The 20371-nt window shown below is 40.4% G+C and overlaps 1 protein-coding gene across 3 annotated transcripts in view; it reads left to right on the forward strand.

Moving 5' to 3' along the window:
• pde5ab (phosphodiesterase 5A, cGMP-specific, b) overlaps positions 1–20371 on the forward strand; it is a gene marked incomplete at its 3' end in the record, with an annotated part of 84575 nt that overhangs the window by 53197 nt on the left and 11007 nt on the right. For all 3 annotated transcript variants that reach the window (XM_076881510.1, XM_076881511.1, XM_076881508.1), the window contains 1 exon segment: positions 8946–9028. In XM_076881510.1, coding sequence (XP_076737625.1) covers positions 8946–9028 — 83 coding nt within the window.

Genomic DNA, 20371 nt, shown 5'->3' on the forward strand with positions numbered 1-20371 from the left:
TCATACTTCTGTCATAGATCCATAAGCATAGAGGGATCCAAACTTCAAGTACTGGTGTTTATTCAAACACATCAAAACAAACACAAGTGTTTATTTCCAAGTATAGGATTATTTGCAATCGCCATAATGACTATATGGGTTACTTGGTCTGCAGTGAACATGCTTCCTCTGCCCCCAGCATCTGGTCATCTAGCAATTCTGTAAAGTAACAATTTCAGTATTTTTACATCAATGGTGTTGGTGTGTTTCTCATTGGCATATGGCAGTGCTACAAATCTTTGTGCGAAGTGACTGTACTAACCGATTCTCATTTCAAGATGTCCTTATGGTACTTGCTACAGTGTAGCGGCTCGAGTTAGGCTGGACCTGTTGGCCAGCTACCCTCAGGGTCATTCCACGGTAGATTACATGGTCCACTATTGTAGCTCTGATGTCATCAGCAATTCTATTTCTTACTCTTCCTACCCTTCCTCTCCCCCCTCCTCATCTTCCTCTCCCCCCTCCTCGTCTTCCTCTCCCCCCTCCTCGTCTTCCTCTTGCTCCTCCTTGTCCTTGTCGTCCTCTTCATCCTACTTCTTCACCTCCACGTCCTCTTCCTCGGCCTCCTCTTCTTCTCACTCTTTCTGCTCCCACCATTGTACTCCGCAAACACAGCTTACCTGTATTATAGTGCTTAGGCTGATTGCAAAGTGAACTAATTATCTAAAGAAGTTTTCACATGTGAAAGTGTGCCAGACAGTTGGCAAATTAGTGTTAATGATAGCCATACATGTGTATACTTTTGCTAGGAGTGTGTTGGAAATTTGGTAATTGAGTGTTGTGCAGTGAATTGTGCCTACAGTTTTGCAAAGTGTGTGTTACAAAATTGCAAACTGAGTGCAAAGCAGTTTTTGTGCTTTTAGTTTTGCAAACTCAGTGAGTGGTTTTGCTATAAGTCTGAATAGTTTTAGAGATTGTGCTACAGGAATCACAGTTAGGGTTTAAGCATTCAGAAAAAACTGTAATAGATATATTAGTATATATATCAGTCGAATATATGTGGTAATCACATTGCCACCATCGTCCCTGCCAATGCGCAGCACAGAATGAGACCCTAGGGCTGGAAGATAATCCAAAGATAACACAAGAAAACTTGGAGCAATGAGCATGAGGAAGCAGGCAGGCTGGCAGCTGAGCAAAACACACAGTATTAAACTACAGGGGTTCCAGTGACTGGGCAGGCACAGTGGGATTGTCTATACAAGAAGTCACAGAAGCTTTAGTCACAGGAATATTTACGAAGGATGAATGGTGACCTGTCAATGCGTTACCGGTGTTTGAAAAGAGAGCATAGAGGTGGTGTTCTCCTTCTTGCAAGCAGAATAGGGTGGCCAGGTGGTCCATTTCCAGGATGTGGTTTGGAGAGCTAATCACTTCTTATTTGGCACTCAGTTTCCCAAGTAAGAGTTCCCACCACAGACGTTGGTGAAAGGATAGTTTCTGGCTTGGAAGAGGTGTCCTTGGGGGAATATCGAGCATCTGGCTTTACATTTTGTGAACATTGGCGGTAAGTTATTTTGAAATTTAAATGGGTACAGAGCAATGCCCACCTGGCCTAACAAGAATTGAGATGCTTGACTGCTTGGATGTATGCTAGGTCCAGACATTGAATAGTTTTTCTGTACCCTCGAGCCAGTGCCTTGACTCCTCTGATGCCAACTTACTACAGTCAACAGCTCACAATCACCCACACTGTAATTTTTGCTCCTTGGAAGTCAAACAAAAGGAAAAGCAGGCCTAGGGATGCATTTTTGTTATGATGATGTTGACAAGGGAAAGGATCAGGATCAGGTGTAGGACCTGATTTTGGGGTTCCCCTGCCACGATGAACTTGCCCTGGATGTTGGGTTCTGTGAGGACCAGGGCAAAGGAGAACTTGTCCTTCGGGAAGTTAAACGTACGTCGGGCCGTCAGCTCCCACTGAAACAGGGCCTCGGTAGATGTTAAACAGGTAAATGAGGAATATTCACGATGGTCAAATGGTGGCCTGTCAATACATTACAGGTGATAACACGACAAAATGGCATCAACTGGAGAATTTCCACAGCCTTAAGAATGCTGGGAGAAAGGTGAGTGACCTGAGACCAGAGGCCTGCTGCCAGGTGTGTCCAATAAAAGTGGACACAGGGCACAGCAAGGCAGAACCTCCGGAGACAATTAAACAGAGAACCAAAGAGAGAGTGACAGAGTGCGAGACAGAGAGCGAGCAAGGACGAGCAAAAACCACCACACACACCAAAACCCAGAGCCCAGTAGGGCTGCCCAGGAGGACAGAAGAACTTCAATACTGTGGATTTGGAGTTGGAATAGCTGTCTGTTGTTCTGGATTAGATTAGATTATTTTGGCTTAATTCAAAAAAGGTTGATTAGATGTATTTTACCAAACTTTGAATTGTTTCTTAGCTTTTCTATATCTTGCAATTGGTCACTTGACTAGCCCGGGTTCCATGGTTCCAGAATTTCTGCATCTCAAAAGGTACAAGGACCTCAAATCACAATGTGTGGGTGCACACAAACTGAAATTTTTGTTTTACTATCAGCAGATTCACACAAACATCCAAAGATTAGGGGCTGACGGCCAGTGACCTCCACTGGTCATGGAAAAACAGAGCAGTGAAAACCTGTATGATTAACCCCTGGTTAATGATCTGACTGGAAGTCAGATCATTACAAGAGCAACATTAAAAGCAGTCACACTGACCAAGAGAACTGTTCTGATTGAAAATTTCAGATCCTTCTGTTTATTATTCCAGGAAAAAGAGGTAGCGTATTTAAAAGTGTTTTCTCCTAATTCAGTTCTGTATTGTGAGAGTGTAGGTAGTACTGTTTTCGCTTTTGTACACATATAAACACACAGATAAGAATGACCATTCCCAAAAAGAGATGTATTTACAAAAATAACTAATAGGCAAGTCTGGAAGCAGAGATGACAGCTTAGCCGCAGCATAACAATGATGTACATGATTTTGACAGTCAGTAATAAAACATAAAGCACAATTATAGTTCTTATTAATCTCTGGCTCTCTTCGACAGCATGTCTTTTATTCCGTCTTTTATTTTATTCCTTCTCTCACTCCAACCAGCAGATGGCCGCCCCTCCCTTAGCCTGGTTCTGCTGGAGGTTTCTTCCTATTAAAAGGGAGTTTTTCCTTCCCACTGTCGCCAAAGTGCTTGCTCATAGGGGGTCATATGACTGTTGGGTATTTCTCTGTACATATTATTGTTGGGTCTTTAACTTACAATATAAAGCGCCTTGAAGCGACTGTTGTTGTGATTTGGCACTGTGTAAATAAAAGTGAATTGTATAGAATTGAATAGACATTATCCAGCTTCTTTATGTGCTGACCAGGTGCATTCCTAAAGAGCAGATCTAATATCACCTTACTCTAGTAAATTTAAAAACAATTGCAGAAAAGAAGTGCTCTTAACCTGAGGTAAGAAAGGGAGTTTTACCTAAGGATGGAAAATTGATAAAAATTCAAAATCCATTACGATATCACTTTGATTCAGTTGTCTCATAATTACCATCTAACATTATATACCTGTAGGCTACAGTTCTAGGCACCAACAAAAATCTCTATGCTAATGAGGACACACAAATAGTCTTTCTCTTAGTATTTATGTATGAACACGAAGCCAACAGCACAAAGCAAAAATAAAAAACAGCACAAAGAGACTTTAAAGTGATCACCACAATGATTCTATGTTACAAACAAGAACAGGTAGAAACAGAGGCTCCAGCCTGACTGCTAATGACTATTTTTTGTTACCTGTTGAAAGTCCAGGTCTGGCTACTGGGCTGTGGTTGGCATTCACTCAGCTCTATCACTCTGGGTTCTTGGCTAGCTTAGCGTTAGCATGAGGTGTGTGGAAGTGCTTGCAAAGAGCCGAGGTTTTGTTATCAGCATAATGCAGATATTTCTGCCTGGATACAGTTTTCAACTTTATCATTGCACTCTTATCTTTGAGTGCAATAAAATATAAATAAAATGTTCATGTCCAGACTGTAGACTGTGCCACTAATTTCTTCCTCCGGAAAACAGCAGCAGATTTGCAATCACAGTTCATCACCATATAATTAGTTACTTGACAGGACTGAATCAGAAATTGATTCCAGACTGACTCCTCCTTTCTACCATCTTTATGCACCAAAGTCAAAGGAGCTTGCAAAGAAAAGCGTCTGGACTTCTTTAAGTTGCTTGAAGACGTTTCACCTCTCATCCGAGAAGCTTCTTCAGTTCTAAGGCGTTAAGGCGCCCACTCACATCCTGGGCCATCTGACCTCAGGAATTCGCATGATAAGGTGGGGCCAGGTTTCACAATGAACGCACCCGAAACTCTGGCTGATTGGGACCCACGCCCAGTTTCCCACCTTGGCTCAGGCGATTAGAGGATCATCAGGGGGTCCTTTTGTCCCTCTGTGGGGGGAAACTCCCACTAGGTTTATATCTGGGACTCCCCACCATTTGACCTTAGAACTGAAGAAGCTTCTCGGATGAGAGGTGAAACGTCTTCAAGCAACTTAAAGAAGTCCAGACGCTTTTCTTTGCAAGCTCCTTTGACTACGATGACCTGGATGACTGAGAACATTCACAGATTTATGCACCAAAGTTGCTATGAAGACAGCAACTGACTGGAAGTGCTCAGAGACCTGGTTCTCTGTCTTCAAAGCAAAGCTTTGTTTCCTTTGAAATAAGGAATCAAGTTCATTGCACGTGGTTGCACTAATTTTGGTCATGTTGCACATGTTCCAACCACTTTTTCCCCCTAGTACCACTGTAGGTTGATGCAGTGAGTGAGTGGACAACAACAAAGATGATGCCAGAAAGAGATGTTACTACAGGGACCACAAGGAGGAATTCTTTGGTAGGAAAGCTGTGATTCAGGGTGATTCAGAGAGGAGAAAATAAAAAGATCTAATTTTGTTGTTGAAAAAATAATCTTTTGGGGCTTAACGTTGTCCAGCAGACGTAAGGCTCATCAGAATAGCTTTTCCATCATTAAATATACCTGGTAGTAATCTATGATATGTTCACTCTATAAAAATACATATTAGCAGCTGCAGGCTAAAAAATAATATAAAATAATATAAACCACATTTAGGCACAACATTCTAACTATTACAATATCTAGTTATTTTATTTAATATTTAATTAATTGCAATATTTTTTTCATTTATGTGTAAAATGAACCCATACTTAGTAATATAACAGGAACGATCCGAGCATGTACAATGTCTTATATTTCTCATTAGAGATATTTTTCAGGAAATAGATTTCAGCATTCATTTATCTTCACTTACCTACATCACTGCACTTGGCTAAGCAGTGCAATTCCAATCTCATTGCCAGTCCCAACATCAACAGATCAGTTTTATATTTCTTTCCATCTGGCTAGTGGGTAACTGTACTGAATGTTGAGTTTTTCTACATATTGGTTTTGTAAAGCATCAACTGCACAGTCAGTTCACTGTTTAATGTTTGTGTTTAGGCCTGATTTAACTGGCTTAGGAATGTTGAAATGGTTTGCATTAGGTTACAAAACACTGGTGCTTTACTTTGTCTGGTATTTATTGTAACCCAGTTAGCCCAATTAAGATGATTGCTTGTTCTGAATGTTATCCAGACAAAGAAAGCAGCTGTCATAACGATTTCAGAATAACCATTGTATGGAAAATAGTGTAAAGCTATGTCTACCTTGGACTTCACTATGAGGAGTATAATAAAATTACTTTGCACAGAGGGAGAGATTACCCAATAGGTCCCAAACCCTCACTTTGTTTGAGACCTCATGCAGTATGTCCTCTTGCAATTTAAAGGCCTGAAGATAATAAAAATATAATCTTTTACTTACCAGGTTCTGGATTTCTGCTACAAAAGCAGTGAAAAACTAACCTAAGATTCACTAGCTTGTAGAACTATTTTTAGCAGCAGTAATCTGAGCTAACTTGAAATAATAATTTTCTGTAAAACTTTCACATCAGTGGGGAGGGATTTTGGTCCAATCTTCTCTATAACATTGCTTCAGTTCGTTGAAGTTTGTGGTCATTTGGGTCTCACTGTGGTGAGACTACAGTCATGTTGAAGGTTGAAAAGCAGAGGGTTTCTCCTTGCAGCCCTTCCAAACAAGCCATTCTTGTTCAGTGTTTTTATAATTCTACTGTCACAAATTTTAACATTGTAACTGAGGCCTGTAGAGTCTGAGGTGCGGCTTTTGGTTTTTTTGGGGGGTTTTTTTGCAGTCATCAACTGACTTTGGGGTGACTTTGCTGGGATGTTGATGCCTTGAAAGACTGGCAACTATCTGTGAATAATCTTTCACAGTGTAAAATGATGGACTTCAGACTACAGACTACAGGACTGTGATTGCAGCCATTACCCAACTCTCTGTGAATGGTACTCATGGCCATTGATCAGTGGGCTTTGATCAGTGGTTGTTGATCAATGGTCATGAGAATTTGCATAATTAAGATTAAGGAACTGACCTCCCAGCCCACTGTTCCTTCAGTGGGCTGTTTTCAGTCATTGTGGTGATCGTGGTTCAAGAGTTAGCAGTTCGTCTTGTAATCAGAAGGTTGCCGGTTCAAGCCCCAGCTTGGACAGTCTCGGTCGTTGTGTCCTTGGGCAAGACACTTCATCTACCTCTTACTGTCAGTCTGCCCCAGGACAGCTGTGGCTACAACTGTAGCTGCCTCCACCAGTGTGTGAATGTGAGAGTGAATGAATAGTGGGATTGTAAAGCGCTTTGAGGGTCTCGAAAAGCGCTATAGAAATGCAATCCATTATTATTATTATGCAAATGTACTGTTTATAAGATTTGGGGAAACCTGCAGTCAGCTGAGATTGAAGAAGTCACCTGGATGAGTGACGAAACGTTTCTCCCACAAAACGCTACGTCCAAATGAACAGAATCAACTTTTGGAGATTTACTTAGCTGGATGATTGAGCGTGCATCAAGATGGACTTCAGATAGTGTGGAAATGGCTTTATAACCTTACAATGATTAACTGAATTTCAAGGGTTAAAGAGTATCTCAAAGTGATTAATATGTCAAAACCACTTCACCCGCAATTCTTTCAGGTGCTCTCGATGTTTTTGGGTAAAGTGACTCCTTTTTACAAACCACTGCTTAAGTTTGCGTATAGATTCTGGGCATGTGTGTGTGTCTTTGTCCCTCTCCTGACCTCACAAGTTGTCAGACTAGCTGTCTCCCTTTCTTTTATACCAATCCCCCTTTCTCTCTTACCTCTTTCCTTTCTTACTAAACATTTACTCTGAGAAGAGACTTCTTCTAACCTTATCTACAAGACAGCCCTCTGTATACACGTGTCAGTGTTAGATATCTGTACTTTTTCAAGCAGGACACACAAGTCTTTGGATTTTAACATAACATTTTGTCTAGGAAAGGAGCTTTCCTGTAGGAAGTCTACTAAATGAAAGTGCTGTTCTTAAACACTGACTGTACCAACAATAACATGGAACTTTTTAAGATGTGAGCCTGCATTAGCTCACTTCATTTTACTGCAGTACATGGTATCTCTTTGGACACAGTGCTATATATTGTGTGTGTGTGTGTGTGTGTGTGTGTGTGTGTGTGTGTGTGTGTGTGTGTGTGTGTGTGTGTGTGTGTGTGAGAGAGAGTCTGCTTGTATGTGAGCGCCCATATCTAATATATGGGCTCTCGAATGCATGCACTTGTATGGTGTTTAGCATTTTGCATGTAAATATGTGCACAGTAGATGTTCATAGTGTGGAGATGTGGATGTTTGGCTTGGTGCGTGAATGTGATAGGGTTTGACATTTGGCACACCACCATAACTATGTTGTTGTTCTGTATAGTTTAGCTCTCCCCAGTAGAAATAAATCTGAAATTGTTTCCTAAAAACATATTACGCCATTAGCGTGAGTGAATTTGTGTGCGTAGAAACCAGCCAATGTTTTAGACTTTCTTTTTATCATTTTCTGATTTTCCCATTTCCGACCGTCTTATTATTTTCCTATCTGAACAACAAAATAGGGCTTTTTATATCAACATAAACCACCACTATGATTTCTTTAATGACTTGTATGTTTAATCTGTTTAATCTATAATCTGCTGTAGTTAACTATTTCTTCGTCTTTCCTTCACATGATGATGCTTCGAATGAATATAAGACAAACCTAATTTATTCCAGTGTTCCCACATGCAGGAAAACATTCCACTATCATGTGTCATCCTGTTATAAACTATTCCACTTGCCAAAGACCCCAATAAATGTCATAACATCGTTTGGTCCTATTTATGTTTAAAACAGCTTTATTACACTCACCTAAAAAGATCAGTTACCCAAGAGCAAAACTATGTGTAAGTATGTACAATAATGGGGGCAATCTTTCCAAATGAAGAAAGATCATTCGTCTTTAACATCCTGCCCCAACCTTTTTAAAATAGAAAAAAAAGTATCCTTTGTGAAGGGTTGGGAGTGCAGATTGAGAGAAACAAGTCCCTATAAGGGGGGAAAGGAGAAAAGAGGACTGGAATGTCAAAATAAACTCTCATTCTGGCAAGGCTTCATAGGTAATAGATCAACATCCCTTTTTCATGCTAGGAAATCTGTTTTAGGCGCTGTGCACAGTACCTCTGTTTAACTTGAGGCATCTGGATGCTGGGTTTTGCTTTAGTAGCTTAACTGAAGGGCAAGAGGAAATCAATATAGCCAGAAAACACACAGTAGACCTGCAGCAAGTCATAGAAATGTTTATGTTTATATTAAACCACACAAAATTCTGAATGTTTTTTTTATAATCTTGCTTCTAATAGCAACTTCTACCTCTTGTTATCCCCTACACCTCACCAAACTCCACCATCCAAATTAGTCATGTTTTTGACATCTCAGAGAAGTAAACTGTCTTTCATTCTTTTTGCAGAACACTTTCTCCAGCGTCTTTCACATGGATTATGAGGAACTGGTGAAGGACTTTACTGGTGAAGTCCTAGATGCCCCAAAAAGGTAAGAGGATCACCCTCAGCACAAGCCTGTTAAAATGGCATTCGAGTGTTAATGACTTTATGCCTTCAGGCATACTCTAGCTATTTTCATCAGTATTTTTGCAATGTTGAAAACTGTCCTTTCTCTCTCCCTAAGAGGCCTTTAGATGATGTTTGCATAATGGGCACTTGCACAAAGATCTATTATCATCATGTAGAAGGAGATGTTTTGGAAGTAATGAAAGTCTTATTATGCCCCTTCAGTCACACTGAATTGATACAGTGTAGACAAGAACGAGGGGTTCAATACTCTTAAGTTTGCTGAGCTGATTTGCAGCCTGTTGGGATCTTTTTAAGGTAATCCAAATTCTTCACCTGCCATATTCCTAGATATTCAACTGCAGGATTTCAATACAAAGCTTTTGGTCCTCATTAGCTGGGCCCTTTTGGCTTCATTGCACTGTCCTTAGGTTAAAGTTGACAGATCTTGGGTTACAACCCATTTACCATGATGATGTGGACACTTTTACTGACTTGGAGGCCATCTGAAGCCTTTCTCAGACACCATCCATTATGAACATTGTTTTGAGATACATGTGCACTAGGGCTGCTCAATTAATGGAATTTTAATCTCGATTACGATCTGGGCTTTCAACGATCATTAAAAATAACTGAGCCGATTATTAGCCCCTCCCTCGTGCTTTACTCTCGTGCTGCTCCGTTATTATTACTAAGCAGTTTTTGTGGCGTTGTAGGGCACATGGTCATATTGGTGGAAACAGCTGCCATTTCCATGAGCTGTGTGCTTGGTCTATAGCTCAGGTGGTAGAGCAGATCACCTACTAACCGGAATGTTAGATGGGAAGCACTTAGGAACAGCATAGAAAAAAGTGCTTGTGCAATTTGGTGTGAATATGTGAATGTACAAGTTGTGTAAAGCGTGTTGAGTGTTCAGATAGAGTAGAAAAGTGACATATAAGAACCAGTCCATTTAACCTGCAACTTTCCAGTTAGTACCATTGATCAATGGGGTTTGATGAGTGGTTGTTGACCAGTGGTCATGATAATTTGCATATTAATGATTGAGGAACTGACCTCACAGCCCATTGTTCATTTAGTGGGCTTGTTTCAGTCATTGTGAAAATATACTGTTGATAAGATTGGGGAAACCTGCAGTCAGCTGAGACTGAAGAAGTCACTTGGATGAGTGGCGAAAAGTTTCTCCTGCTGAAAACGCTGCGTCCAGATGAACAGAATCAACCAGTCCATTTACCATTTAACAGTCATTAGGGGTAGTCACATCCATAGCAGGACATCTCTGTCATGGTCCTGGGTCGTTGATCCAGCATTTTGTGTTCATTATTATTATTATTATTATTATTATTATTATTATTATTATTATTATTATTATTATTATTATTATTATTATTATTATTATTATCATCATATGTTTGGGGGGTTCTGTCTATATGTATTTGGGGTTGGATGTTCTAGGTCTTTGGTTATAGTTTATGCTCCCGGTTAGGTTTCGTCAGTGTATACTTCCTGTTTTACTTTGTATATCCATGTATGACTCCTCTGTGTTCAGTTTTGTGCTCTCCCTGCCTCGTCTGTGTAATTAGGATCAGCTGTGCCTCCCTCCGGTTTGCCATTTTGTGTTCCTCAGCGTGTGCATACATAGTGTCTGGTTACCTGTGTTCCCCGATGGTTCGTCTGTGTTATTCTGCGTCATTGGGTCATCTTTGCGTCTCTCTGCTCCACATTCTGCTCTCCATTTGCAGCTCTCCATCCCCTGTGTACCTCCTTATGTCTTTCCCTGCGTGTGACTTTGTGAGTTATGGTTTCGTGTTTTGTTATTATTAGTGTTCCCCAGTTTAGGTTTATGTTAAGTTCTGCCCTCGCTTTTGTTATTGTGCACTGTAAATAAACTCACTCGCACCTCCGCCGCTGTCGGCAACATTCACTCCACCACACGACTGCTGCCCCAGCCGTGACAATCTCACTCCAACTAAATAAACAATTTCATTCACAGTATTCTCAAACTTGGAGACTTGAAGACGGGTGATTGGTAATAACAGTGTGTCCGGAAGGGATGTGACTGGGAAGGACCTAAACCCAAGTGGCGTTCTTTTATTGGACTTATGTGCTAACCACAGTTTGTCCATTATAAACACCAAATTTAACCATAAGGGTGTTCATAAGTACATGTGGCAAAAGGACAGTTGCAGGTCGACAATCAATTTTGTAAAAGCAGGTTTGCAAGCTATATTCTGGACACTAAGTGTAAACAGGCACTCAATTGTGAACTGATCATCACCTAGTGGTGAGTTGGCTCATGTGGTGAAGGAAAGGCCTGGTGCATCCAGACATATAGTGAGGGTGTACTGGCTTCATCTGGAAGAGGCCCAGTAAGCAAGGTATTCGGTTCCCACTTCCAACATGTTCTGCACCTCCTCCTGTCATGGTCCCATTTCAAATCAGATAGAGGTTGCTGGAGGTGACGGGAGCCATCAAGCTGAAGAAGAGGTTGTATGGGGGCTCGGATTGTCTGTAGAACTCTGGAGGGAGCTGGCAGGCACTGGCAGGCCAAGTGGAGTGCAGTTCTTGCAATAGCTCAAACAAAAACTTGGGTGTGGGAAGAGCTCGGTAAGGTTATGGAACAAGACTTTTGATTGGCCTTGAAATTATTCTGGTAAACCACCAAGCAACTAAGAAGTGAAAAGTAGTGCTTTACTCACACAGTGTATGATGTGCTGCTGACTTCCACTGAGCATGTATTTGGGCAGTGGAAGGAATACTTTCAGGGTCTCCTCAATCCCACTGACACATGGTCTGGAGAGGAAACAGAGTCTGGTGACGAGGGGGGGGTGGGGGGGGGGGGGGGGTGACTCGTCCATGTCAAAAAGCTTCCACTTTGATGGCCTCATCTCTGCTTTTGGTGAATAATGTGGTCCTGTCAGCTTCATTGGTTGGTGCTGACTTACACTTAATTGTCCTGGTCTGTTGGTCATGAGTCAAGGGAGAGAGGAGCAGGTGATTGAGAGATGGATTCATGAAAAAGTAGATTCTATTAATCTGGATGTAGGGTTTTTTAGTGGGAAAACTAAAATTGCTAGATGAACGGAACAAACTTTTTTGGATTTCTTTACCTGGATGATTGAGCATGCATTAAGAAACAGATGGATTTACAACCTCTGAGCAATAACAGAAAGAATTACATTTTGGATACAAAAAGCAAAAATTAGCTTTCTCCAAAGGCTAGCCGTTCCTTAGAGATAGAGTGAAAAGTTCAGTATTCAGGATGAACTCAGAGTCACTCCTCCTCCTCACTGAAAGGAAGTAACTGAGTTGGTTTGGGCATCTGACTAGGATACCTCTTGGGTGCCTTCTGGGCAAGGTTTTCTGTGCATATCCTACTCATAGGAGTCCCCACGGTGTTAAGTGACGGCTGTGTGCAGACAGGAATAGGACCCAAGGTGCAGACTCCAGAGACAAACTTAAACCGAAACAGCTTTAATGCTGAACTCAAACATAACATAACTGGAAAAAATCAAACTAAACTAACACCGGCGGACTGACAAAACACACAGCAAAATAAATGGTAGATCACGACACGGACACAGCAAAACACAGGGCTTAAATACACAGAGGGAGCAATCAGGGAATGGGTAACAGGAGGGAAACACAGCTGGGGCAAATCAGGCCTAACGAGACAAAGGAAGCAAAACACGAAATTAACATGAGACATGGACTTTCAAAGTAAAACAGGAAACATAACAGAGATGGAACAAAAGACACAGACTCACATGCAGTCACTACAACAGAGGGAACAGAGACGTGGGACCAGGGCAGACACAGACACTGACTGGACACAGGGATATAGCAGACAGGGGAGACAGCAACTAAGGATTACACAGACAGAAAACCAGAACACTAAAACTCTAACCAAACCCCACCCAGAGAACCTTAACTAAGAATAATCCTAAGACCCGTAAAGCAAAGCTAGAATATAATGAAATAACAAAATCAAAGAACCAAAAACACAAAACACTGGGTCAACGACCCAGGGACCCTCACACACGGTAGACCCAGGGAACACTGGGAAAGATTACATCTCTCAGCTGGCCAAGGAATGCCTTGATGTTCCCTCGGATGAGCTGAAACAACTGACAGGGGAACTATTGAACTGTTCTATATATGGTTTTGGTTGCTCATTAAAAGTTTGTGTACATTATGACTACTAGTGCATTCTTATGCTACGTCACTGGTTGCCTGTTAATATGATGCAATTATAATATGTCATGCATAATTAAGGTTTTGTGGGTCTAAATTGGAAGTTATTTTTGTGATATTAAAATTATATTATACATTTATAAGGTCTTACAGGTGCATAAACTTTACAAATAAGCCACTTTAGCAAGTTGTGTATATATTTGCCATGGCAGGAAAAAATTTATGATCAGTAGTTTTTATCTCTGTGTCCTGTTTGTTCTCTAGAAATGATAAAATGTCGCAAATAGTATAATGGTCATTTGTAAGGGAGAAACGGGAAAATAAGAGTCGTGAAATGATTAGAAAGGAAACACAAAGAGGTGAAGACTGAGTTCCCAACACAGGGTTAAATGGTTTTAGTATTTACAGCCAGGATGAGTAGAGGGCCATGGTACAAGGGAAAGGATTTGGGAATCTGCAGTTGTAGACTTGGGTTGCAGCCAAGAGGGGTGAATAAGAACTAATCTGATTTAAGATACAATGAGATAGAGATCCTTCCCCTTTACTCCCTCCCACTCACTCGTCTTTTGGCATGCTGCTCTCTAGGGCGGCCTGACCTCCACAGTTGCTATGTAGCATCTAAAATTCAATCTTAATCTCATCCTAAGCAATACAATTGGATTGCATGTTTGTATTTGTGTGTGTGTGTGTGTGTGTGTGTGTGTGTGTGTGTTTGTGTGTGCAGTTAAGTGTGCATTCACTACATTTTCTGTGTATCAACATATCCATATATAACCTATGCATATATGTTAGTGCTTTATGTGATTTTGATTAGTCAGTTTGGTTTGCCTGGGGTAAGAAGAAGAAAAAGAGGTATGCTATAGTTTGATGGACTGCATATTTATAGGAGAAGTGAGAATAAGATTTTATACTAATAAGAAGCAGATAAAATTTGATTTTAGTTTCTGATAAGTTTCTAATTAATGACAAGTTTCTGAAAATAAACTCTGCATGAAGTGCAGCCATATCAGCTTGCAGCCATGGATAAGTGTAAAGAGCTCACTGAGATTGAGTGTGGTACTATAACGGGATGCTATTCCTAGATATTGTGCTATCAACTTTCTAAATAGTATTACTGCAAAGTGAAAGTATTTAGGAGGCATAGTACCTCAGACACAAGGCTGAAACCCACATAAAATGACAGAGCATTATTGTCAAGTGCTGAGTCATATAGTGCATAAAATTCACCAACACTCTGCTGCTAAGAGAAGTGTGAAACCCCAAAAGTAGGGATATTACTATTTTCCACCAAAAAACATTAAAAATGTAGCTTTATGAAAATAAATACAATATGACAGAACAAACCAACTCAATAAGTAAAATATTAATACAGAAAAGTTAGGAGCTTAATAAATTAAGATCTAAATATGATTCAATAGGGAGCTTAAAATGAATGCAGGTATTGTGGTAGTAAATATACAGTACATGAACGTAGATAAAACTTTAACCAAACTTTAAAGTAGTTCCTTAACTTTAACGTAACTCTTTAATTCTGTGATATTATTTAGTAATGTGTGTATTTTTTATTGCATATTTCATAAACATTCCTAACTGTAAAATTGCAATATAAGCAAACAAATGAAGCCTGAATATAACATGCTATGTAATGTATTAACACTGCAGTTTGTAGACCCAATTTGAAGCTAATCTACATAAGAAAATATACAGCTCAAGAATCGAGAGGAAAGCTCAAATCACACATGAGATTTTGACTGAAATATTCAAGTTGAAAAATATTTTATGGCGTGGACAACAAATTGATGTGACAACATTACATATATTTCCTACAATATACAAGTTTAAGTTTTTTTTTTTAACAAAGAAGTCAAATTATTTTGAATTCAGCTATGCTACTCCAAATAAAAATCAAAAGCATGTCATGCACTACTCAACGACTCACTACAACGTTTTTGAAAATTAATTTAAAATCTGAACCACATATTTGTGGGTTAATTCCAAATATTAGGAGGGGCCAAAGCTCTTTGTGCTGAGAATCACAACAAGAAAGGCATGTCATAAGATTCTGAGAAATGGAATAACACACTGATTAATGTTCATAGGATTTGGTGACGATAATAATGTAAGTGGTCTTTAAATGTAACCTTAATGCATTTAAAATAAAGAAAACTAAAAATACAGAGAATTCATGGTTTGGTATATTTTTATTTTATTATTATTAAAGATCAGGTAATACATAAAACATGCTTTTGATCAGACTTTAATCACTTTTTCCATTACTTTTCCCATTCTGTGTCTCTTAGCTATATCTTTATAGCTAAGACACAGCTAGGACACAGTAAAGGAAAGTTTGGTGAAACAAATGGACCTGTGAGTTTCAAAACAGAGTTTTAACATCCTTTTCTTGTGTGTGACTGATTTAAACCCAACGTACAGATATTCTTCTTACTAGGTCTTTTATTTTTTAGATATTCTGCTCTCCAGGCCTCCTATTTTTGTGTCTGAAATTGAAATAATTGGTAGATGGACCAGACACAAACCAGACCTTGCCTTGTCTTCTATAGGGTCTCATTTTGTATATCCCACTTTCATTCCAGTTTCTCCTAATCTAATAATTCTGTTTAAATGCTGCTGTGTGTATGTGCTAGATTTCCTCTGGGACAGCTGCGAAATGGCAAAAATGAGCAACTCCATCTGGGCCGATGTGGGAAGGGAGGGAGGAGCAGTGCAGGATGTTAGCTTTGACTGTCTGGAACTGCTGGAGGCTTTTTATAGTGACATTAACTGCCACGGCTGTGGCTTCCCAGTGACACGAAATCTTTTTCGCTAAAGCTGGAAGTTCAGTCATGCTGAACTGATGCTGTAGATACAGCTCACAGGAATGGCAGGCAGATGATTTCAAGCAGACAAAGTGGGACAATGAAGTTTGTGTGGGTCTGGAGCTTGATTGTTGCCCGGAATCAAAACCCAAAATTTTCTGTCATGGTTTACATGATGCCGGCAGGTTTTCTATGACCTTGTTTAAGTCAGTCACAGGGCAAGGGAGAGGAAGGGTGGATTTTAGTGTGGATTTCAGTTTGAGTGATTAAACCCAAACACAAATGCACATAGTCTGCTCCTTTTCCATCTGTGTGTGGGTGTATACTGAGGTCACTTTGGATAGGACACATTGAGGTAATTAGCTTGAAGGATCAAATTTATCCAAATTTAAAGGCCTACCATGCATTAAATCTTGGAAATCAAAGAAAAACACTAAAAGACTCACTTTTACTTGAGTAAACGAATGACTATCAGAGACTTAAACACTCCATTGTGCTACAAATCTGCACACACATACACACTACAAAATTCATTTTTTAATGTTAAATGTTCTATTTTTGCTCTTAATAAAAAACTAGACAAATAATTTAAGTAAGTAACTTCAAGGGCCAAATACATTATATTTCTTTACGTCAATATAGTAGGGGTGTCGTGGACCGCAAGTGGCCCCCGGGCCACGAGTTTGAGACTCCTGCTCTAGTAGAACCAGGCTTAGGGAGAGGCAGACATCTGCTGTGTTGGGAGGAATTTGCCAGTAAGTGTACTTCAGGTCTACTTCACTGGATGGTTAAGAGTGTAAAGAGTCTCAGAATCTGTGGGCACAGTTGGCTGGAATCACTTGCCCATAATTTTACCTCTAACCCTAGCCAGCCAATGGAAGAACACCCACTGGTTGAGGAATGTCTTCTCCTGGTCCACAGAGATGTTCACTTGCCCTAGTGCCCCATATTAATCATTTGCCAGTAAAGCCTTGCATAATGTATAATGGGCTTCTAAATAGTTCAAAACACAAAATACATCAATATTCAGTTTTTTGTTTTTTATTTATTTATTTATTAATCAATCGTTGTTTTTTGGGTCATCCACAGGATTTTTCTGCTGGATTATTTGAAAGAAAATTGGAAAATTCACAAGTAGGCATAGATTTCACTGTACTTTGTTGGACATTAATAGCAGATTAACACAACGGATGCACAGACTATGCAATGCTCTTAAAAGTTAGTTAAAGAACCAAATTCTTTAACTAACTTTTACCACATGAACATGAAACCAGCCAGTGTTTGTGTCCACTTTTTTGACAGTGTTACAGCAAAGAAATAATTTAACACTATAAAGCTATATAGTAATCTACCGGAGATGGAACGGTCTCACCTTACTACACAACAACAGCAACGGGACTTGAGGCTAACCTCAAAACTGCTTTCACCTTGCTGTCTGATCACTCCATTTTTTTCTGCTTCCTTTGAGATTTAAGCTTCTCTCTTGCCAAGGTTGTGGTCTTTGGCAGGGATAGCTCAGTTGAGGCAGGAATAGCTCGGTAAGGAGAGTGGTGGTCCCATGATCGGAACATCGGGGTTTCAAATCTCCTAAACAGCTACTCTGAGGTACCCCTGAGCAAAGTACCTACACGCTGCTCCTCAGGCGCTAGATTCGGTGGCTTCTCACTGCTTTACTGAGTGAATGGGTTAAATGCAGAGAGGAATTTCCCCACAGGGATCAAGAAAGTATACAATTTTTATTTATTTATTTTGAGTTTCTCATTTTAAGGACGTAAGAGATTATATTTCTGTCCTTAACCTGATCCATTTCCTCCCAAGTCTCCCTCTAGTAAACCTCTGACCTGATGGGCAAACAGAAACACAAAAGGTGAAAAACCTGTAGAAACCTGAGGAAACTTACAATAGACAAACAGGAGAAGGTCTACCAGGTCTGTAAAAGGTTTACCTGTACAGTTATGACAGATAGTCTTGTCTGATCATCAACTGATGCTAAATGCTCTGGTCTTGGCACATAACACAAAACCAGAAGCTCTGTATATCTTAACTGGACAAACTGATATGACCTATCTACACCCATTATAATAGACTACTTCTGCTGTTTCCTTTGGCTGGGTTATGTTTCCCTTGTGTGAAGTAGATAAGTTTGCTAGATCTAGTCTAAGAAAATGAATTACTGAAATACTCCTTGACCCAAATCGTTATCAGCTATTTTGAAACAAAAAAAAGACACTTTTTATCCATAACAAGAACTCCATAAAGCAAATGAACTGTACAATAGAAAATGCAAATGCTATTTATGGTCTCCTCACAACAATGATAAGAAAACTAAACTGGGCCAATATGGCATGTTTGTTAATAGAGGGATACACATGTTAATGTGATCTCTGGTCTCCCACTCAGAGACACAGGACTCCGAGCATCCAGCATTCAGACGGCTACCTGAGGACACTCATGTGAGAGAAAATCTGCTCACACAGATATGTAGAACCAAATACTGTCAATAAGACAGTATTTGGACAGTTAAACTTGTCAGGTAGTGATTTCCAGCTGGTGAAAATGCAAGCTCCATGAACACGCACATATATGGATTCCAGCTGCTTTGATGTTGCATTAACTGGCATTACCGGGCATTTTGACTAGAGACCGGCCTACCAGGTATTAAAGCCATAAACTCCACCTAAACTTGGTTTATATCTGACCCAGATAGACTGCAGGTCATAACTTCTCACCTGAAGTTCAGTTCGCCCGACACTCGGAGCGGCGGCTGCCTCGAGTCTCTCCTCTTGCCTCCCCTTTCTCTCATCCACCCGCTGGCCTCCACCACTTGCTAATGTTACTGAATCTGTGGAAGCTACGCCATAGCCACCACCAAACAACTGAGTTGTTTTTACACACCGACCGGCATCTGGCCAATCCACCACCTTTCATTGTTTATACCGTTACAAAAAAATAAATAAAAAAATCATCGACCCACCGAGCAAGCAGCCTGGTATGCCTGATGGCCAGTCCAGCTATGGCCGTGCCATCAGTTAACCTTTCGCGTGCCACAGGTTGCCGACCCCTGCTTTAGATAGAGCACTCTGAGATATTAGCCTAGGACAAGAGCTTCCATCATCCAAGACCGTTCTCGTCCATGATGCATTCACACTCGGTCTTCACGGAAGGTCTACTTTGCGCAGTCTCCTCTGAACAGTTGATTTAGAGATGTAACTGCTGCTGGAACTCTGTGTGGCATTTATCTGGGCTCTAATCTCAGATGCTGGTGATTTCTGAGGCTGGTGACTGAGATGAACTTCTCAGCAGCAGAGGTGACTCTTGGTCTTCCTTTCGTTTGGTGGTCCTCGTGTGAGCCAGTTTGGTTGTAGTGCTTGATGGTTTTTGCAACTGCACTTGGGGACACATTCAAGTTTAGCAACTTTCCGGACTGACTGACTGTTCCCATCTTCCCATTAAGAAGGCAAAAAATTCCACAAATGAGTCCTGACAAGGCACACCTGTGAAGTGAAAACCGTTTCAGCTGACTATGTCATGAAGCTCATTGAAAGAGGGCCGAGGGTTTGTAGTGCTGTCAACTAAGGAAAAAAAACATATTTAGGGGCGATCGTGGCTCAAGAGTTGTCAGTTCGTCTTGTAACCGGAAGGTTGCCGGTTCGAGCCCCGGCTTGGATAGTCTCGGTCGTTGTGTCTTTGGGCAAGACACTTCACCTACCGCCTACTGGTGTTGGGCAGAAGGGCTGATGGTGCAATATGGCAGCCTCGCTTCTGTCAGTCTGCCCCAGGGTGGCTGTGGCTACAACTGTAGCTGCCTCCACCAGTGTGTGAATGTGAGAGTGAATGAGTAGTGGAATTGTAAAGCGCTTTGAGGGTCTCGAAAAGCGCTATATAAATGCAATCCATTATTATATTCAGAGTTATTTATCAATTTCTTCTTTGCTACATAATTCCATATATCTTTCCGCATATATTAGATGTCTGTAGTACATATCTACAATGTAGAAAGTAGCTAAAATGAAGAAAAAACATAAATGAAAGAGCACATTAAATGTTTATATACTGTCCAGTATGGTGCAGAAACTTAAATAAAGACTTTCCAGTGATCCACGTTCACTGTTGACTATAAGGAAAAATCTGTAAGGTCCATCCTTGATCATTTTCATAATATAATTGCTAGATTTCATCAAAACATGCTTAACAGTTTGTGTCTCTCATCATGGGGTCCTTTCTGTCATTTGCTAACACATGCTCATATTCCCTCCCAGTCTTACTCACACACCACTTACACCACAGCACTACAGCCAAAATCCATTGGCTTTAAC

The sequence above is a fragment of the Maylandia zebra genome, unplaced genomic scaffold (assembly GCF_041146795.1).
Source record: "Maylandia zebra isolate NMK-2024a unplaced genomic scaffold, Mzebra_GT3a scaffold12, whole genome shotgun sequence".
NCBI lineage: Eukaryota > Metazoa > Chordata > Actinopteri > Cichliformes > Cichlidae > Maylandia > Maylandia zebra.